Below are 21302 nucleotides of genomic sequence, written 5' to 3' on the forward strand. Positions count from 1 at the left end.
GATGCAGAAAGCTCAGTTTCCCTCTTCAGTGGCTGCACAGCAAAGGCCACTAGTGTCCCTAGTTTTCCTGTTCATCAGGTTTGCCCCTCAGTGACCCCTGAGAAGCACTACTTAGTCTCGGGTTTTCTGGCAGTTGTTGATTTGTATTAGTTATCCCAGGCCTCAGATGCAGGCATTGGTGTCAGCTGATAGCAGACCATCTGATCCAGCATCCTCTTGCAGGTTAGGGCATGTGCACTGCCCAGGGGTTGCACTGGTGTGACAATCCCAGTCCAGTGGACCAATGTCCCCAGGCAGTTCAGGGTACAGGCAAAACCCAGACACAAACTGCAGGGTCAACAGTTTGTGAACCACCTGATTCTGTGTCTCCAGTCAGTTCAGGACACATACAGGAACCAGATGCAGGCCAGATGGGCAGCAATCACAGATTGCCCATGCCTGCGACCCCATAGAGGGTCCAGGTGAAAGTAAAGCACGGACTCAAACCGCTGGACCAGCAGCTCCTGGAGCACTCGCTCACTCAGTGCAGGACACATGCAGGGAGGGGCCACAGGCACCGCCCCCAGCCAGAGAAGTCCCTGGGGCATCTGAGTGAGGACCTCCTGTCTGCCGCAGGTACCCAGAGGGCAGAGACTCAGTCTGTAATGGCGGTGGGGTCCTGGGCCACCCACTGTGCCCCCAGGAAGTACATGGGAAATACCTGGCTCTCTCTGTGAGTTTCAGCTGGGAACCATGGCAGTGGAAGTAAAGCATGGACTTGAACCGCAGGACTAGCAGCTCTTGGAACGCTTGCTCACTCAACACAGAGCACGTGCAGGGAGGGGGTACTTTTCCTCTTGTCCTGTCTTATTTTAGACTGACTATTTTAAAATGATTTTCTTTTATCTCTACTATTGTCATACTAACTATATCTCATTGTTTTATTTTTCTAATGGTTGCTGTAGAGTTTAAAATGTACATGCTTCACTTTCTCACTTTCTATAATTCACCTCCAAATGACATTACAGTATACTTAAAACACAGCATAAGGATCTTATAAATGGATACCTTCGTATCATCTTTTGGTTCTTTGTGCTATTTTTGTGGTACATTTCTACTTCCAACTATTATGATTCCTATAGTAAATTGTTGCTATTTTTACATTATACAGATGCTAAAGTTAAAGAATTTGGCTTTATATTTAACACCTTTTTCAAAAAACCAAATCCACACTTTTTGTTTCTTTGTTTAGGTCCAAATTTCCATCTGATATAATTTTATTCCTCCCCCAAGAACTTACCTTAATATTTCTTTTAATGTCAGTCTGTTGGCAATGAATTCCCTGTCTTTGTTCATTGGAAAAAGCCCTTATTTTGTCTGTATTTTTGAAAGATATTTTCACTGGGTGTACATTTTAGGTTGACAGATTTTTCTACAACAATCTGGTTGCATTATCTTCTAGCTTGTATAGTTACGATGAGAAATGTCTCATAGTTCTTACCATTTGTCTTCTGTATTGAGTAGCTCTTGTTTTCTAACTGCCTTCAAGACTTTCTGTCTTTGGTTTTACAGCCATGTGACAATGTGTGATTTTCTTTGTGTTTATCCCTCTGGGTTTCTATCTTAGGTATTTTTCTCTTGTTGCTGAGACAAAATACCCAACACCCAAAGTTAAGGAAGGAAAGGTTTATTTAGTTCACAGTTTGTTGAGATTTCAATCCATAATCAGCTGGCTGCAAGGCAGAGTGGTGTGGCACGGGGTAACAGTTCATGGTGGAAGACAGCAAAAGCAACAAGCGCAAAAAGGAGTGGGGAGGATAAGCCTTTTCCCCCACCCTTATAATATATGCAGATTACCTGCTCTAGGGCAGGTGTAGCATTCTCACTGCCAACCCCAGCACTAGACAATCACAAACTCTAGATTCAGCCACCTCCAAAAAGCCCTCCCCTCCATGATCACATGAGGCTTTAGGAAGGCATCTAGACACAAACCATAACATTCCACCCCTGGCCCGCAAAGACTCATGCACATCCCTTTATGCAAAAAGCATTTAGTCCATCTCTAAGAGTTGCCAAAGTCCTAACAGTTTTAGCATTGCTAAAAAGTTTAAGTCCCAAGTCTTCTTCAAGATGTAAGGCAAACTTTTAGCTGTGAGCCCCTATATAAATGAAAAGTTAAACACTTCCAACATTCAATGGCACAAGATAAACATTTACGTTCCAAAAGGTACAAACAGGGGGATACAAAGGATTGGGACCAATGCAAGTCCAGAATCCAGCCAGGCAAACATTGAGTCCTGTAGTTTCACATGCAGCATCCAAGGCAATCTGTGATAAATTGTGAACTCCATATGGCTTGAGTGGCTCCACCCCATGGCACTTCCGGTGGTAGCAGCTTCCATGGCTTCTCTCTTAGGCCCATTTTTTTTTGAGTTTTTCTCAGATGATCCACGTTCCTGGCTTCTCTAAACTTTTGGGGTCTCCAATGTACCTTTGGCTTCACCCTCACAACTTCATACATTGCCCTCTCAGGGGCACACTGCCTGGCCTCTTGAAATCAAGGTGGAAGCCTTTTTAACCACATAACTCTTTCATTCTGCATGCGTCTAAGAGCAGCTCCACATGGATGATGCCAACATCTGCTGCCAGCTAGAGCAGTAGTCAGCTTCTCTCTTGGCTATAGGGATGGAGTGCCTGGATTGCTGAGCACTCAGAATCCAATTCCAAGTAACAAACTCTCCAGGCTGTCACCATTCTAGAACCTGTGCAGTCACCACCAGTCTGGCACATGGCACTCTGCAGTTTTCTCCTCAAAGTGAAATCTTTCACTTTTGCATTTTTGAGGCTGCAAAGGGTGGAGACTTTCTGCTTCTTGTGATTCCCTCAGGCCATCTTTTCCATTGTCTTCTTCCTTCTCAGCAATCAAGATCTCCTCAACTCTATCTTTGCAGTCTACAGCTTTACTGGAGCTTTTTTTCTGGCCAAACTCACAACATTTTAAATCATGCAGCTAGACTATTTTCTTTTAATTCTCAACTTAGATGGGGTTAAAAGCCCCCAACAATAGCCATGCCACACTGACTCAACATTCAACTGCTTTGAAATTTCTTCTACCAGATTAATTAGTCCACCGCCCTTAATCTCAGTCTCTGGCAAAGTCTCTGGACATGGACAAAATGCAGCCAAAACGCACACTGACTCAACATTCAACTACTTTGAAATTTCTTCTACCAGATTAATTAGTCCACCACCCTTAATCTCAGTCTCTGGCAAAGTCCCTGGACATGGACAAAATGCAGACAAACTTTCTGCCAAGCCATAATACATGATCTGGAATCTGACAGCCAATGAAGTCCCTCTTCCCAGAAGAAACTACCCAAGCCTGGTCTTTACTGGCAGAATTTCTGTCAGCCTTCTGGTTTTCTGAGTTCTGACCAGAATTTCCCATACAGAACAGTCTAAGGTGTTCCAGCACTACTCTTTCAGGGACATCTCTGAACCTTTCCAAACTCTTCCCACAGGCCAAAGGCTTTTGCACCACATGGTTAGGTATAGTCACAGCAAGGACCCCACTTCTCTGGTACCAAATTTGTTGTAGTCAGAGTTTGCAAGGGAAAAGATATAAGACATGTAATTTATAGTAATATTGTATAATAGTCACCCAAAGAGTCAAATACAAAAGAGTGCAGGAAATCTGTCCATATACTAGAGACCCAAAGAATCCAGCTGAGGGCCTGGATCCCACAGCAATGTCCTAACAAGTCCAGCTGAAGACCTAGGGCCTGTGGAGATGTCCTCCATGAGTCCAGCTAGAGGCCTAGAGACCACAACAATGTCTCATGTAAGCCTTTTTCAAAGATCTGTGCTGGGAAGGTGTAAAGGTCCTCCGTGGATGCTAGAAAGCCTGCACCAGCAAGATGAAGGATCTGTGCCAGCAGGCTGAGGGATCTGGGCTGGAGCTAGGAAGTAATGCTCAAGGTAAGGACCAGAGCTCTCCCAAAGATGAGCCATCTTCAGCGACAATGAGGTCCTGAGCTCCTCCAAGGATGAGAACAGCCAAGTTCATATAAGGAAAACTAGCTCAACACGCTTCTCTGGGAGATTCAACAGCACACCTCTTCCTTTCCAGTTCTTCTTTTTATGTTGTTGGCAACAATCCTCAGGTGGACCCTCCACACCCCAGCGCCACGTTGATTCAGTTCAGTTGGGTATTACAAGTTGAGCATCAGTTGTAAACCCACTATAGTGTTATAAAGCTTTAATAATTTTTAAAAAAATTGGTCATTAACTCTTTCATTGTTTCTTGTCTTATTTCTATTTTTCTGTTCTCTCTTTTTCACCTGTGGCTCCAATTACATTTGTATTATATTGTTTGCTTTTGTCCTGAAGTTCTTGGATATTCTGTAAGCTTTTATCTGCACTCTCTCACTCTTTGTGTTTGCTGTAGTTGGGTGTTGGATGAACCCCAAAGGCCTTTATGTTAAAGGCTTGATCCCAGGGTGGCACTATTGGAGGTGATGGAGTCTTTAGGAGGTGTGTGCTACGGAAGGTCTTTGGTCACTGAGGCTGTGCCCCAGAAGCGTATTGTGGGGATGGGTCTTTTTCTCTCTTTGCTCCCTGGCTTATGAAGTAAGGAATTTTATTTTGCCACATCTCTCCCACCATGATGTGCTACTTTGGCATAAGCTATGGGAGCCGTGATCATAGACTGAAACCTCCAAAGCTGTGAGCCCAAAACAACTCTTTTCTCTTTGTAAGTGATCATCTCAGGCATTTTGTTGCAGTAACATAAAGCTAACTAACACAGTGTTTCAGGTGGGGTAGTTTATATTGCTTTATCTTCAAGTTCACTGAGGCTTTTCTCTGTTTGGTTTGCTGATAAACTCATTGCAAGGTTTCTTCATCACTCATACTGAGTGTTTTATTTCCAGCATTTGTGCTTGATTGTCCTTAATAGTTCCATTGCTTTCTGACAATTTCCTATCTGTTCTTGGAAACCCACTTTTTCCCCCCACTATGATCTGATAGTTCCAACATTTTTGTCAACACTAGGGTTTTGTTTTCTTGAGGTAGGTTCTCTCTGTGTTGCTCAGGCTGGTCTTAAATGCACGTGCACAGATGATTGTTCCTCCTCAGCCTTCTGAGTAGCTAGGACAACTGGTGTGCCTCCGCTGTGCCCAGCAGGTCTGGTTCTTTTATCTGGCTCCTTTTATGTCGCAAAAACAGGGTTTTTGGTTTTTCTGGAGGGGGCTGGTAGTGGTGGAGATCACAGCCAGGGCCTTGTGCATGCCAGGCAAACTCTCTACCACTGAACTACCTCCCCAGCCTATAGAAAGCCGTTCCCAGTCCTCATCACAGCCCAGGAAGTTTGTATTTGTAATCTCATGAAAAGTTATTGGAATTCTAGCGAGTTTATTCCAATCTACCACTTCCAGTGCAACCCATGGTGAGAATAAAGATACTAAGGCATATTTGTAATTATGGGGAGCCAAGGGGTCCTAAGTCCAGCCACAGTGATGGCCATCTGGAACAAAGGCCTCAACCCAAAGCTGAACCTGGATTTTATTCATTCATGAAGAAGGGAGTGGCTTGAGGATGAGTGACTGAGAATCATGGGAGGTAGGTGAGTGCCACGAGTTGGGCTAGGTAGGAGGCCTGAAATCACCTCTGCAAATGCAGAGAGAAGGAAATGCGAAAGAGTAATCTGCATAACACAGTTGAGGTAGTATCTAACGTTTTGGGGTCCATGCTTCAGCTCTGATGTGTAATTTTTCAAGCCCCAGGAAAGCAGAGCCTCTATCTTGAGGCTGGATCTCAGCTAACAGCAACACCATGGGGCATTGGCTCAACATCTCACCTCATCCCGGCCTATATGTGGGAATAACGACAGGGGTGGTGGTGGTGGTGTCTGGGGAAACGCACCTGCCATCTTCAAAGACTACCATCAGCACCTCGGCTAGACTGATATGCATTGCTTAAAGCCAATTGAAGGGATAAGGAAAGGGTCCTAGCCAGCTCTGCACAAATCAATACATGGAGATAAGATCAGGCTCAGCCAAAATGGAAACAATTGCTCCTCTTTCAGGGAGAGTTGCCCAGGTGGTCCTCCGCACCTGTCCTTGGTCTTTTCTTTTACTTAATTTTATGTGTGTCTTATAATCTTTGACTACCAGACATTGTGTCTAAAAGAACTGTCATGGTTGAGGTAAATGATACATATTCCTAGAAATGGGCATATTTCTTATTTCTGGCTTCAGTGTAGGGTTCTGAGTCAAGCTAGTCTGCAGTTGCTTTGGCCTTAGGTTCTGTCATTGCTATACTTACCTTCTGTGCACCACAGGCTTCACATCTCTCTAAGGGAACTGCCGCTACTTTATGCTTCCTGTGAGGTCTTGAGCCCTGCAGATACTTTCTCACGATTACTGCTCCACTCAGCCATGCATGCATGCAACACAGAGGGAGTCTCTGTGGGTTCTAGCCCCTTCCTCAAGACAAACTGCTGTTCCTTTTAATGTGGTGCAAGATTTGTGGTAGAGGCAATGGACTCTTGTTTCTCCTGCTCTAGTTTCAGTCTTAGACAGTCCTGACCTCAAGCCCCAAGAGGGGGCTTTGTTTCTGTTCCTCTCCAGTTTCCCACAGCTCTAGTGTTTATTCAGTGTAGGTACTAGATCACAGGAAGACTTCTGTCCCTCCTTCCTTTGGGAGCCAAACTGCCTCACTGGTGGGGAGATCTTGAGTGTGAATGAGATTTCTGAGCTTCTAACAGCAGCAGCAGCAGCAAGGGGAGGAGGTGGAGCCAACACTGCCCCCTGCTTTGTATCAGTGCAGGGTCCTTGGCACTACAGGGTTTCCTGATCCTCGCCAGTGCCAAATAGTTTTTGCTCGGTATCAGTGTAGGGTGTAGGGGGGCTTTCTGCTCCTCCATGGAAGCCGTGGACATTTTCCTGACAGCAGGTTAGGGACCAGTGGGATGCGGGGGGATAGTCTCAAGCAAGGTGCAGATATCTCTCTGCAGCAGCCACCTACCACCTGTACTCCTGCAGGGCCCAGAGCTCAGAGGGGGCTTTCCAGGCCTTCCTTCTCTAGCCTCAAACCTTGGAGGTCCTACATGTCAGTCTGGAGCTTCCCTCAGATCCTGTCCCACCTGTAATCATACTCAATGTCTAGTGAGTGTGGAATTCGCTTGTATCTGGAGCCCTTGGGGATTCTAAACTGCCACTCTAGCCGTTAAGAAATCATTAAGACATAAGTTATTTGCCTCTCATCTACTTTTGTGGCAGCTGCCCCTTCGTCCACACTTTGTCAGAGGACCGACAGTTCGTGTGCTTCATGTATCAACGGTGTTGTCTTCCAATGCCATTACTATTAGAAATCAGTTTAGTTACTAGTTTACCTTGGATCTCAGCTCTCTAAAGGGCTCAAAAATGGATTTTGTACATCATTTGGATTTTTCCATTTTCAAGATGGATTAATATTCTCTTCTGACTCTCTGTGTCCTAGGTGGAAATAGAAATCACTTTAATATGGTTTTTGGACAGTTAAGGAACAAATTTCCTGTTCAGTGTTTCTATTACGACTATATATTAAGCTGTTATGGTTTGTGTCCAGATGTCCCCCCAAAGCCTCAGGCAGTCATGGGGCAGCTTCTAGAGTTTGTGATTGATTCATGATCCAGTGCTGGGATTATGGGTGTGAGTGCTACACCCACCCTGGAGTGGGTAACCTGCATACAGTGTAAAAGTGCAAAGGGGCTTGCTCTCTGCTCCTCCCTTTTTGCTCTTGCTGTCTTCAGCTGTTTCCCTCTGCCATGTGCCACCCTGCTTTGGAGCCAGCTGATTATGGACAGACACCTCCACAAACTGTGAGCTAAATAAGCCAACTTATGTAGCAAGGTTACATTTTCTTTCCTATATAACTTGGTCTTATTGAAGTTGTTTTTTTACTTTTTATTTGTGTGCTTTCTGTAAGACACATCTCAAAATAATTTTTCCATGCGTTCAAACCCACCAATCTACATATTCTTACTTTTTTTTTTTCAAGGTCTCTCTTCTGGAACCTTTTCTCCTTGCCCCTTCTTGGCATGTGTCCTAAGCTTCTTCAACCTTCAGCCGGGGCCTTCTCTTCACTCATTGTCTAAGGAGTAGCCTCACCTCTTTCGTGATGAGGTCTCCTGTATTCTGTTTTCTTTTATGACTTACACCCTCATTTTGTTGGAGCATATCCTCTGATAGCTTCCTAAGAAATGGTCCTATTTAAATTTGACCACTTAAGAGTTGAGACTAAAAACCCAATTGCTTGGGCTTGATTACTTAAGGCTTACTTGATTGCTTAAGGCTTTACTGCAGGTTGACTCTTAGCCATTTCAATGAAGAACACCAAAATGTCAGCAGCTATAGGGTACTTTTCTTGAAATGGTCAATTCTTCTGATAACTTTCTTGATTTGGGCCATAACCCTGACTGCTACAGCCTTCTGGAAGCTGAGTGGGAAAGGAGTTAGGGAGGGGATTCGGCTTAATTTTTTATACCAAAATGCAGTTCCCACCTCCTACAGTTCTCTATGGGGCACCCTCTCCAGGGAGTAAGCTTTATGTTGGAGTAGGATGGTGGATGGCACAGTGGTGAGGAAGACTCTTGGACACCCCAGGTGACAGAGGAGATTTAGAGACTAAGTTGGACAATTAATTAATTTTTAGGTTTTTTGGAGACAAGCTGGTTTTGAACTCACTGTGTAGCCCAGGCTGGCCTCAGACTCACAGTGATCCTCCTGGCACAGCCTCCTGAGTGCTGGGATTACAGCCTGCACTGCCACGGTTGGCAGGTGGACTCTAATGGTGCAGCCAACAACACCTGTTTTAGCCTTGTCCTTTAGTCCCACTTCAGAAGCACCTGGTGCCTCCAGTTCTCAGGTGTTTCCCAGGTGGCAAGACTGCTTCTCGTCCCCTGCCTCCACTTCTCCACACCCCTTCCCACTGCAGGCACATGGGTTCAGCTTTTTAGCCTGACAAATTTATTACCAGGTGGTCACTTGCTTTGTGACCTCCCAAGTTTGCTGCTGTCTCAGATGTCTGCTGTTGTCTTCTTCCCCACTGTTTCATCTGCGGCTCCGTGCCTGCTTTATTCATTCACCCTCATTTTAGTGGGGTTGCAGGGGGCAGACACAAATTTGCTGTGTTTAAGCAGAAGTTTATTTGTTCATTTTAAAATTGAGGAAAATGAGGGCAGAGAGACCTTTACATGTGAAGAGTCAATGACAAGGAAGGATGGGGTGACATGTTTCTTGCTCCCAAGCAGTTTCCTCCTGGGTGAGGTTGGGGTGGGTCCTGGAGGACCCCCAACAGGCCCTTTTGGGGGCATCTCAAACTGAACCAATGGCAGTTATTACGGACTTAGCGATCTGATTTCGGGTACCTTCAAGCAGACATCACGGACTTAGCGATCTGATTTCGGGTACCTTCAAGCAGAGTGAGACCCTTTGCCCTCTGTGCCTCAGCTTCCTCATCCTACCATGCTGCAGGTCCCACCCCCAGGACGTGCCAGGGTCCTAAAGTCAAAGGTGGTTTTGCCATGATGACCATGGCTTCGGCTTTTCCAGGGCAGGAGCCAGTTCTTGGAGGAGACCTGGTGGAGGGCATGCATTGCTGCGGGGCTCTTTTCTTCTGCCTGTGTCTTTTGACATCTCAGGGCACAACAGCAGGTAAGACAGCTCCGCTGCAAGGACTGGCACAGTCCAGGATGTGGTTGTGGTGTGGGAGGTGAAGGCCTCAAGCCAGGGGAGGTGGGAAGGAGCCATTTTGGCCTCCAGCAGGGTAGCAGCCTTGGAGGAAAACAAGGAGTTTCAGGTTGGGTCTGGCAGGTCTTGAGTCGGGGGCAGAGGTGGCTGACGGGGAGTCTGAGTCTTATTCTGCACAGAGACAACAATGGCCACAGAGATAAAAGGGAAAGAGGTCCTGGTCTGGATGCAGAGGATGGAGAGGCAGGTGCAGGGCCGGAAATTCTCTTCTCCTGATGGGTGAGTTGGTGTTGTCCTCATCTGCACAGTCAGCTTTACCTCCCACCCCAACCCTGCCCTCAACCAGGGGCAGGTCTAGGGCTGGTCTGCTGTCGACTCAGTTGTGCATCTAGCTGGGCATAGAGGGGCATGCCTGTTATCCCAGTAGTCTGGGAGGCTGAGGCAGGCCATTGCAAAACTGAGCCCACCTTGGGCAATATAGCAAGACTGTCTCAAAATAAAAATGTCTAGGTTTGTAGTTTAGAGGTAGAATGTCCCTGGGTTCCTTCTCCAGTACCTCAGGGGTAAAAAAAAAATCCTGTGCTTGTATTCAGCATGTATTTACTGAATACATACAGTGTGCACGTATTTATTGAGTATCTACAATGTTCAGGATAACCAGTCACTGCTCTCCTGGAGTTTGTTGTCTAGGGCAGGGACCCCTAGCCTCAATGAACCTAAGTGGGCCTCTGCATTTTCCAGGGTGGGCCTTCTGCAACTGTGGCTGAACTTTCCAGGTTCTGTGACCCTAAGATCAAGCAGTTCTGGGGAGAGACCAGTACTGGTCACTGGCTGGGCTGACAAGATAACTTGCTCACTGGGTTGGGGGAGCAGTCAGGAAACACTTCCTGGAGGAAGTGACCATGAACTGGGCCTTGAACAGGTGTTAATCGGGAAAGGGGGATGGGTGGAATGGGGGAGGCCAGAGTGTGACAGAGTCTGGAGGTGGGAGTGATGGGCTGGGGTGGGGCTGGGAGGACATGTCCTCCTGGGTCCTAAGCTCCCTCTTCTGGCTCTGCCCCTGGCTCTGTGTCCTGCCTACAGCCAAGTCCATCACCTGGAGCAGAGGCTGCTGAATGCCACCTTCCATGACAACAAGCTAAACTTGCACACGAACACCATCCAGTCTCTGGTCTTCAAGCTGGGCTGCAACTTCACTGGCCTCTCCCTGAGCAGTGCTACTCAAGAGTGGGGCCCCCAGGTCAGAGGCCAGGTCATCGGGTGGCAGCTCTGCCCCACATCTTGCGGGGATTTAAAGTCCAGGCTTGGGGCTGAGGATTTAGCTCAGTGGCACAATGCCTGCCTGGCAAGTGCAAGGTCGTGAGTTTGATTCCCGGTACTGGAAAAAATAAAGTCCAGGCTTCTCTGGGCCTAGATGCCCGACCCCCAGCCCGGGCTCCTTCCAGATAGACTGGAGCCTCCTGTGCAAAATAACAGAAAGGAAGGTACTTGTGGCCCTTAAAGACAGTGTTTTCTTCCTGCCTTTGGCTACGGACAGGTCCCTGGGGGTGGGAAAGGCCAGACCCCGGCCCTTTTTAGCACCCTGGATGCCTGGTTGGTGTGGGGCTCTGCGTGGGGAGACTGCTCCTTCTTGGGGTCCCAGCTGGTAGGGAAATCACCCAGATTCCACCTAAACAATATGATGGAAAGCCTGGGTGGGGAATCTGGAGGAGAGGCTTCTGCAGTGGGTGGCTCCAGGATGGAGCTGCCCAGGGAAGCTAGGAAGATCCCAAGGTGTGGGGCTCAGCCTGCCGTGGCCCCCACAGGCCCGGGCCCCGCATGCCATGCACTTCCCTGCAGAGCTGACCCGGGACGCCTGCTCGACACCTGCCCAGCCCAGGGAGCTGCGGCTCATCTGCATCTACTTCTTTACCACCTTCTTTTTCCAGGTCAGCAGAGGGCACAGAGGAGGGCGGTGCCTATCCCTCCTGGGGCTCTGCAGGCATCCATGCACTGTGGCACCCGAGCTGGGCCTCCGTTTCCTTACTGGCTATAGAGAGGTGCAATTGCAGTCCACAGACGAGATTAAAAACCCAATTTATACCTGCCTGTGCAGGAGGCAGGCACAAGGCACAAGGTCTCAGTCCTTAGAGAACTCTCCATGTGGACACCTAAACCAGGACCCTGGAAATATAATGTTAGCGCTAGGTCAACTGTGACCATGGAGATACAAAGTGGTGGATGAGTCAGGGTGGGTTGGGGCCAGGTGGGTTTCTGGAGAAAGTGCCCTTCAGCCTTTGGCTTTGCAAGTGAGCTGGAACAGCGGTAAGGTGAGGGGATGAGGCTGGATTGCGACATACAGATTGGAGGTGGGCAGGGATGCTGAGCCAACACCACATCTAAGAAGTCTGGGACTGGCCACCTGGACATGTGGAGGCCATGCTGGCTTCTTGTTGGGGAGGAGGGGCTAGGAAGCAGGGTGCAACCTTACCCCAGGCTTCTCCACACCCCTCCACTTAACCCCTCTTCTGTGCTTCAGGATGAGAACAATTCATCCCTGCTCAATAACTATGTCCTGGGAGCTCAGCTGGACCAAAGACGCGTGAACAACCTCAGGGAGCTGGTCAACATCAGCTTCTGGCACAACCGAAGCCTGGTACTACTGGGGGCGCCCACATTTCCACCCCATCCCTGCCCCTTCTGTGGCTGTCTTGTTGACTGTTGGTTTGGCTCCAAGGTTAGACGCAGTGTTCAGATTGGTTTGACTCAGAGCCGTGGTGCTACCTTGGAAAGAAGCTGTCGTAACTCCATCACACAATGAGAATTCCCGTCAAAGAACTGAGAAAGAAGCTTTTGGTCATTGCACCCACTCACCAGGATTCTTCTGGTTGCTAGTGATAGAAAACCATCTCAAACCAGCTTAAAGCACAAAAGGGATTTTATTGGCTTACATGGGTGAAATGTCCAGCGATTGCTTTGGTTCCATCATGGTTCAGACTGTCTCCATCTCTCAGCAGTAGCTTCCTGCTTTGGTTTTCTTACTGGGGCAAGGAGGATGTTGAAGTAACAGGCTTCTTTGCCCTTTTCCCAGAAGGCTCTTCCTCACCAGTGCAAATCAGGATTCCAGGATCTTAAAGGTTCAGCTGGGTCACGTGCCTGTCCCTGAGCGAGTCTCTGCGCAGGGAGATGAGATGTGTGAATTGGCCAGGCCTGGACACATGGGGCCGAGTAGTGCATTCCCAGTAGGAGTGTGGTACAAATGCTGGCCGGTGGGTGGGCACAGGCCCGATGACCCCGCTTCTCTGTCCTTGTCATTGGAAAGCCCAGAGTGCTGTTCTGTTCTGTGTACCCTGCAGCTTCATGAGGATTGCTTCACACTCTTTTTTTTGGTACTGGGAATTAAACTCAGGGTGTTTGCACTGACAGTCATGCCCAGCCCTTTAAAAATTTTTGTATTTTGAGACAGGGTTTCACTAAGTTGCTCAGATGGGACTCAAGTGATACTGCTGCCTCAACCTCCCCATGGCTCTCTGCCTCAGCATCCCAGGGTGCTGGGAGATTATAGGCATGCACCACCAGCACTCGGCTTCTGCACTCTACTTCACCACTGTCCTTTCCTTGCAACTGCTGGGCTTTGCCACTTCAGTACCCTCTGCTGGAATGAAAATCAAATCCTCCTAGGCCATGACACCAGCTTCCACCCTGTGGTGCCCCGGTACGGCCCACGTCATTTGCCCAGCCCTCCGCCCCCAGTAGCTGTAACAGAGTCTCTGTCTCGTGCTGGGCCTGGGCCTGGATAATGTGTGCTCCCCACTGATGGGGAAGAAGGCACAGCTCCTGTGTGCAAGGCTAGTGAGGCACTTGTGATGCCCTGGTGCCTTTTGTTTCCCTCCAACTTGTGGCTTGGGGCTAAATGATCCCACTTTTCAGGTGGATAAACAGAGGTTTAGCAAAATTTGCTGACTTGCTCAAGTCCCTCTGAGAGCCTGTGGTGGAGGTGAGGCCAGTGCTTGTCAAGTGTTGACAAGGGTGCATTTGAGTCTCCTTTGGCCCGTGGGACCCCCACACCCTGATCTGTGGCCCCTCTGTGCACCCCTGGGACTAACCCTGCATCTCCCCTCAGGAAGGTTACTCTTTGACCTGCGTCTTCTGGAAGAAGGGAGCCAGCAAGCACCGCTGGGGCGCCTGGAGCCCCGAGGGCTGTCACACTGAACAGCCCTCGCCTTCCCAGGTGCTGTGCCGCTGCAACCACCTCACCTACTTCGCAGTTCTCATGGTAGGTGCGCTTCTGGCCTGGGCGAGGGGTCGGAGTCACAGAGCGCCCAGGGTCTGTGGCAGAGGGAAAAGCAAAAGCTGGTATAAGGAACAGAAAATCCAACTCAAATTGATTACACACACACCTGGCTCACGTTCCTGGAAAGGCTGGGTTAGGCTTCACGCAAGTATTGATCCAGAGGGCTGAATATTACTAAGACAGGACTTTGTTCTTCACCCGTGCTTGCCCCATGCTGACTTAACCCTCGGGCGTGATCTCCCCTCAGGATAATAATAGGACTGCCAGCAAAGCTCATCCTCGGGTAGCTTTCAGGCCAGTGGGACCAGTCTCCATTACCCGATTCTGCCGGCCAGAGCCTGGGGAGCCAGTCCTGCTGGCCTAATGTGTGTCCTATGCTCCTCTCTTGAGCCAATCTCTACAGGCAGGAAGAGGAAGGGCTCTGCGAGGTCTCTGTGCACGCACCTGTGTGCACAGAGAGTGGAGGAGGGGCGTTTGCTAGAGGGAGGGAGGATGGGAGCTGTGGAAGGTGGAGGTCACTGCTTGCCATGGCCTCAGTCAAGCTGGGCTTGGGCTGGCCTCGTGGGGAAGGGGAAGAGGAGGCCGGTGTGTCCGTCTGATGGAGCCTGGGAGGGCACCTCCGTGTTTCGGGCCTGCAGCCCCCCATCCCTCCCACAGCAAGTGTCCCCGGCTCCGGTCCCCGCAGAGTTGCTGGTGCCTCTCGAGTACATCTCCTTTGTGGGCTGCAGCGTCTCCATTGTGGCCTCGCTGCTCACCATCCTGCTGCACCTCCATGCCAGGTACTCCCTGCCTCCGGGCCGGCTTGCCCGTCTGCAGCTGCTCCACACCTTGCTTTTCCACCTGGGCTCCTGCTCAGCCCAGCAGACCAGTAGCTGCTGTTGGGTCCCTGCCCTGTCTGCCTCAGTTTCCCCATCATTGTGTGTCTGCATCCAGAGAGTGACACTGCCTGAGTGATGTCCCCAGGCCACGTTCTTTCCTGCAGGAAGCAGAACGATTCCATAAGACGCATCCATGTGAACCTGCACATCTCCGTGCTGCTGCTGAATGCCACGTTCCTCCTGAGTGCTGCGTCAGCCGTGCCCTCTGGGGCTGCGTGCATGGCACTGGCTGCTCTCCTGCACTACGCCCTGCTCAGCTGCCTCACCTGGATGGCCATTGAGGGCTTCAACCTCTACCTCCTCCTTGGCCGTGTCTACAATGTCTACATCCACCGCTACGTGCTCAAGCTCTGCGCCGTGGGCTGGGGTGAGCCAGTGCCCTCTCCTCATGCCTGCCAAGGCCTTCAGTGGACAGGGAGTTGACCCCTCATCCTCTTTTCATCAGAGTGACCCCTCTGTAAATGCAGCCATCAGCCCTTTCACACCTACCACTGCTTTCCATACTACTAGTTTCATCGATACCTTCACCTCCAGCAGCACCATCTCCACCACCATTAGATCCTTCATATCCACCTCCTCCTGTAACCCATCACCACCACTACCACTACCACATCCGCTACCTGCAGGAGCACCATCACCTCCACCTCCTCCACCTCTCCACCATAGTCACTTCCTCCACCTCCGTGACCAACCCACCATCACCACCCCCAGCCCCTCCCCACCTCCACTTCCAGCAGCATCACCATTGCCTTCATCTCCACCAGCCCACTCGGTCACTGCCATTTCCATCCCCGCCTTCGCTGTGTTCCACCATCTCCTCCACTCCGCTCCTCATTGTTGCCACGTCTCCATCGTCATGGGCACCAATGTCACCGTCTTAGCTCTTTTCTTTCCTAGTTCTTCACTAGGCTCCTCCCTCTCTCCCACGACTCCTTGCCACCATGTCCCCATTGTGACCACCGCTACTGCCATCGCCAGTCTGTCCTAGAGCTGTCACTAGAGTCACCCTGGAGAAGGGTCAGGAGAGCCTCTGGGTTCAATCCCTAATGCCACAAAAACCAAGAAGTCTCTCTCTCCAAGCCCTCCAGCTCATCGCTCTCAAGTTGGACCAAATGCCAGAGCTCAGCACGGTCTCCTTCGCCCTCCCTTGCCCAGTGCCATTCTCTGTTCCTAGGCCCAGAGACAGGGCCAACCCCCTCCAGGGCCTTCTGACCCTGTGTCCCACTCCAGGGGTCCCGGCGCTCCTGGTGCTGCTTCTCCTCGCTGTCAAGAGCTCTGTGTATGGACTCTACGTGATCCCCATCTCCCGCAGCCAGGAAAATGGCACAGGCATCCAGAACACGTCTATGTGAGTGCCCCAGCAGGGCAGAAGGGTGACCTGGGCAGGTACTGAGATGGTATCTCATAGGCAAGGCGCTGGCCAAGGGGCGGAGAGGGAGCTAAGGCTTAGATGGGGCAGCCTTCAGGAGGTTCACCCACCCCTTCTGCTGGATCCAGGTGTGTCCCACGGAGGAAGGTGGTATTCCGTGCCGACTGACTCTAGGGATCCACAGGCCAGAAGCCAGCACTTGCTAAGGCCTCTATGTCCTGGTGGCACATGGGCACCCAGTCACGCAGTGCAGTGTTGCCCTCCAGTTGTGGACTGCTGTGTGGTTTGGCCCACACCTGATGGCTCTGCCTCAGATGGATAGGTTTTGCTGGCATCTGCACAGACACAGGGCACTGCCAGGCCGCTCAGATCCTCCTGGTGGGAGAAGAGAGTGTGCTTGGGGCTGGTGCTGGGGACGGGTATGCTGTGGGGTCAGGGGCAGCACATGCAGGGCTTGGGGGAGGCAGCAGATGTGGGCCTGGGGGCGGGGCCTGACTGCTGCTTCCTCCTTTGCCCTGGGATGCCAAGCCTTTTGTTATCAGAGCACATGCCCAACCACCAGCATAAGAAACTGCATATGAAACTCTAGCCGTCAGGGCCCTTTTTGGCCAGTGCCAGCTCAGGGTGGCTGAGGGCTGCCCTGTGACGACCTGGAGATGAGCCTAGCAGCCTAGCCCTGCTTGACAGGGGGCCCTGTCATCACCCTGTTTTATAGTCAGGGCAACTGAGGAACAGACTGTTTAAGAGCCAGCCCAACGAGATCTAGGCACTCAGTCCCAAGCTGGAGCTTGGTCACAGACAGCTGACTTTAGAGCTGTGGTCCCCAACTACTGCCCCACCCAGCTTTAAGGGTCACTGAGGGCTCAGAGCCGAGTTGGGGAGGTGGAGTCAGTCTCCTTGCTGGGAGGTCGGGTTGGCGTCTCCAAGGAGGTGTGGCTTAGCACTCCTCAAAGATGCATTTTATTAGGGATCATGTGGTGTGGGCAAAAGAAGGCCTAGTGGCACATGTCTACGATCCCAGCACTGTAGGAGGCTGAGGAGACAGGAGGGTCACAAGCTTGAGCCCAATCTGGGCAACTTATGACTTAGTGAGACTCTGTCTAAAAACAAAAAAATAAAGTCTGGGGATGTAGCTCAGTGTGGAAGTCCTGGGTTCAATCCCTAGTGCCACACACAACCCCCTCCCCCGAAAAAACCCAAACGAAAAACACCCCAAACAAACACCCACCAAAATCTCTTGAGCATTATTCATCTGCCCACTGGTGGGGCACAGGATTAATAAACTGGCAGAACATTATCTAGCGATGAGAGTGAAAGATCCACACTGTGCTCGCTGACGTGGATGAATCCCAGAATGACGTTGGTGGCCCCTGTGACTGCAGGGGCTTCAAGTCCTACCTTAGTCTCTTATTAGTGTGTGTTTTGGAGCCAGAACTTCAGTTTCCTCATCTGTGTAATTGGGCTGGTGGGTACTTGCTCAAGGGTCATCGCCATGAGGGGGGACAGCCTGTGACATAAGGCACGTGAGCCGGCGTTCCACTGGGGTGAGAGGAGCACCTGTCACGGAGGCATTTGAGGGAGGGCCTAGGACCAGACCTGGGCCAGTCAGGTCTCAGGCTGTGCTGAGCCCTTGGGGACAGGGCTCCCTGCCCTGCCCCGTGTCCTGCTCTGGCATGAAGGCGCCCCTCCCCATACTGCTCGCCGTTCCGGAAGGAAGGGCGTGCTGGTCCAGTCCAGCTGGGAGAGGCTGCCATGGCGGGGATTTGGCTGCACAGAGAAGGCAGAAGGCAGGTTTCCAGGAGAGAGGGCCTGGGCCTGGGACCCAGTCGGCTGTCGCACACATTGGCATGAAGCTGGCCATGTAGAGGGTAGGAGCTGGAAACTGAAGAATCTTCAGCTGGAGAAGGTGTGGAGCCTGAGAGACGAGTGTAGCTGGAGAGCACAGGGGTGCGGTACAAGGCAGCCGATGTGGAAGGTGGCCTTGCTGGAAGGCTAGACCAAGGGCTTCACCCTGTGTACTCCTGAGCAAGGAACAACGGTCTGAGTGGCAAGGTGGGCACGTTGAAGGGGCAGGCTGCAGATGGGCACAATGGCACGTGCCTGAAATCCCTGGACTTTGAGAGACTGAGGCAGGAGAATTGCAAGTTTGAGCCCAGCCTGGGCAATTGAGTGACTTAGTGAGATTCTGTCTCAAAATAAAAAAAAAGCCTGAGGATGCAGTTCAGTGGGAAGGTCCTGGGTTCAAATCCTAATAATAACAGCAACAGCGACAAAAGAAAAACGAAAGGAAGGAAGGAAGGAAGAGAGGAAGGGAGGAGGGAAGGAAGAAAGGACAAAAGGGAGCAACCTAGGGGTACAAGTGCACTGGCTCCTGCTGGCCTGAGCGCCACCCGACCCTGGTGCTCTGCTTGTCTCACGCAGGTGCTGGGTGCGGAGCCCCGTGGTGCACGGTGTCCTAGTCATGGGCTACGGCGGCCTCACAACCCTGTTCAACCTGGTGGTGTTGGCCTGGGCGCTGGGTGTGTTGCGGAGGCTGCGGGAGCGGAAGAAGGGGCCGGGCCCCAGGGCCTGCCGGGACACGATCACTGTGCTGGGCCTCACCGTGCTATTGGGCACCACCTGGGCCTTGGCCTTCTTCTCCTTCGGTGTCTTCCTGCTGCCCCAGCTCTTCCTCTTCAGCATCTTCAACTCGCTCTATGGTAGGCAGGGCCCATGGGGCTTGTGGGGAGTCCACTGGGGTTGTAGAGGTGGCAGAGTGTTCACTGCCCAAAGAGCAAGCTCAGGGCTGCGTCCACAGCTCCACGGGCCAAGCTGGCAGAGTGTGGAGGGGGCAGCATCCAACCTGCAGGGCGGGTGGCGAGTCTCAGGTCTTGTGCCCACGTTTTCAGGGAGAGGTTCTGTGAGGTACTCCTGGGGCCCAGGGAGGCCCTGCTCATCCCAGTCGCAGAGGTCCTTGGGTTCTGGGCATGGCCCCTGGCTGATCAACAACGGGCCCACCAATCTACCTTTTCTTGCAGGTTTCTTCTTCTTCCTGTGGTTCTGCTCCCAGAGGTACCGCTCGGAAGCGGAGGCCAAGGCAAAGATGGAGGCGCTCAGCTCCTCCCAGACCATGCGCTGACCCAGGCCTCCCGGCCTGAAGCACCAGCCTTATGGAGCCTGCAGCCTGAGGCTCTGGCTCCCCCGAGAGGCTGGACACCAACACCCCCCACTACCTCCAGGGAGCCTTTGCCAGCTCCATGGCCTCCCCCCGCCTGGGCGCGACCTACTGCAGGGCAGGCCCGGCTCCACCTGGGGGCAGCACAGCTGGCCAGGCCTGTGGGCACAGCACCGCCAGAGTGCTGTTCTAGGCCTGGCTCTACATCTCACTGTGTGTCCTTGGGGCTGCCATCTCTCATGGACCCTCAGTTTCTATGTCTGAGGCATGGGGAGAAGAGGCTCTTATCCTGCCTAATTTGGCAGCTTTGTGAACCATGAATAAGATGGGGGGTATCAGTGGGGGTTCACCCTGTGACCCCCATCTGCCTGCTGGGGGCCGGATCTCTACCTATCTCCTGCAGAGGACCAGGCAGTACCTTGTCCCTGGTCCTTGCCCAGCCCTTACAGACCCAGACACCAGCCTATGCCTAAGGCCACTTTTCCTTTAACTCTGAAATGATGACAACTTCATCTCCCAGCCCACCTCCCCAATGACCGGGGAGTCCAGTCCTTCCCAGAGCTACTTCCTCCAGTGTTCCGAGAGTCCCGTGGCCGTTTAGACCAGCAGCCCAGGCCAAGGGCCTCCTCAGGGTCAGAGGGGACGCTTCTTTCCCTCCAGCTGAGCCACCCGGGCCTCAGCGACCTGGCTGAGGATGACTGGGCTGTTGGGTGGTGGGCATGAGGGTGAGGGTTCTAGGACCCAAGCTCTGGCCACTGCCGCGGAGAATCACCACCGTCCTAGACCTGGCTGGCGGAGCAAGTAATGCTCATGAGCCCATGTCTTTCCCAGGATGGACACCAGGGGGCGCTGATGGCCTGTGCGCAGAGGCATCGGCCTTATGATTGTGTCTGGAAACGCTGCCTTCACCTGTCTATGGATGTGATGCACAGTCTGTCACCCCCAGGACTGCACCAACTGGGTGACCAAAGGAGGAAACGCTAATCCTGTTTACACATCCAGTTGTCTCTTTCCCCAGTGCAGCTGCTCTCAAGGGCTGGTGCCCCGGCTGCCTGGGGCAGACTCTCAGGGACCCACCCCTGCCATCAAATAGATTTTATGAGCTTGAACCTCACAGTGAAGGAACTGGAGCTGGGTCTGTGCCCTGCCAGGGTTTCCTTTGCTCGTCTGTACATTTCTGGATGCAACAGCTCCTTAGCAGCTGGCGAATGGTGCAGGCTGTGAGGTCAGGCTGCCCGGGCTCCGGTGCCAGCTCTGCCACTTGCTAGCTGTGTCATGCAGATGAGTCACTAAATCTCTGTGTGCCTTAGTTTTCCCGTGTGTACAGTAGAGCCAGTAGTAATACCTATTCTGAAGATTCAGTAAAAGAATTCAGTACAGAATTCAGTAAAAGTATTCAGTACACGGTTATTACTATTTTGTGATAATTGTTATCAGTGTAACTGGGTCTCAGAGGCCCACTCGTCTCACCCCAAGCTCAGTTCTGTTCATCTCTCTGCTCCTGTCCCTCCAGCCTTTCTGGCCTCTGCTGTGCTAGAGGCCGTCACTGCGTCTCCTATCTCCCAGCTCCCTGGTATTGGGTCTCCTTCTCCAGCTGCCCCACAGAGAAGCCTCTTTCCCACCCTGACTCTGGGCAGTGTGATGTGAGTCCCCATCAGAGCACCTCAGGTTAAGCAGCTCCCCAGGCCTTTGGGTGGATCCCCTGACCCTGCCCAGGAGGATGCTGAGGTTTTGCAGCAACTCAGGCAACTCCCGGATTAGGTGACCGAGGTTCCCATGGCGGCTGGGTCTGCAGGCCCATGAAGCAGGGCCTCCTGAGGACTCCCAGCCTGGTCTCAAGACCCTGGCAAGCCTGAGGGAGGATGTGGCCACAATGACATGGGATAGCCTAGCGCTTCTCAGAAAGGCCCAAGCGTGT

General features: G+C 51.6%; 1 protein-coding gene across 4 annotated transcripts in view; it reads left to right on the forward strand.

Moving 5' to 3' along the window:
- Positions 1-20797, forward strand: part of Adgrg5 (adhesion G protein-coupled receptor G5) — a 53709-nt gene extending 32912 nt beyond the window's left edge. For 3 of the 4 annotated variants that reach the window (XM_013516256.1, XM_005388400.1, XM_013516255.1), the window contains 11 exons: positions 9573-9674; positions 9890-9989; positions 10794-10950; positions 11516-11638; positions 12229-12345; positions 13813-13965; positions 14641-14762; positions 14966-15228; positions 16092-16209; positions 18652-18929; positions 19248-20797. In XM_013516256.1, the coding sequence (XP_013371710.1) occupies positions 9611-9674; positions 9890-9989; positions 10794-10950; positions 11516-11638; positions 12229-12345; positions 13813-13965; positions 14641-14762; positions 14966-15228; positions 16092-16209; positions 18652-18929; positions 19248-19348 (1596 nt within the window). In that variant the 5' untranslated portion in view covers positions 9573-9610 and the 3' untranslated portion in view covers positions 19349-20797. Of the gene's footprint in view, positions 1-9572; positions 9675-9889; positions 9990-10793; positions 10951-11515; positions 11639-12228; positions 12346-13812; positions 13966-14640; positions 14763-14946; positions 15229-16091; positions 16210-18651; positions 18930-19247 lie in introns of all 4 variants that reach the window. The other variant, XM_005388401.2, reaches the window with a different exon arrangement.
- The last annotated feature ends 505 nt before the right edge of the window (positions 20798-21302 follow it).

The sequence above is a fragment of the Chinchilla lanigera genome, unplaced genomic scaffold (assembly GCF_000276665.1).
Source record: "Chinchilla lanigera isolate Chin_1 unplaced genomic scaffold, ChiLan1.0 scaffold00032, whole genome shotgun sequence".
Lineage (NCBI taxonomy): Eukaryota > Metazoa > Chordata > Mammalia > Rodentia > Chinchillidae > Chinchilla > Chinchilla lanigera.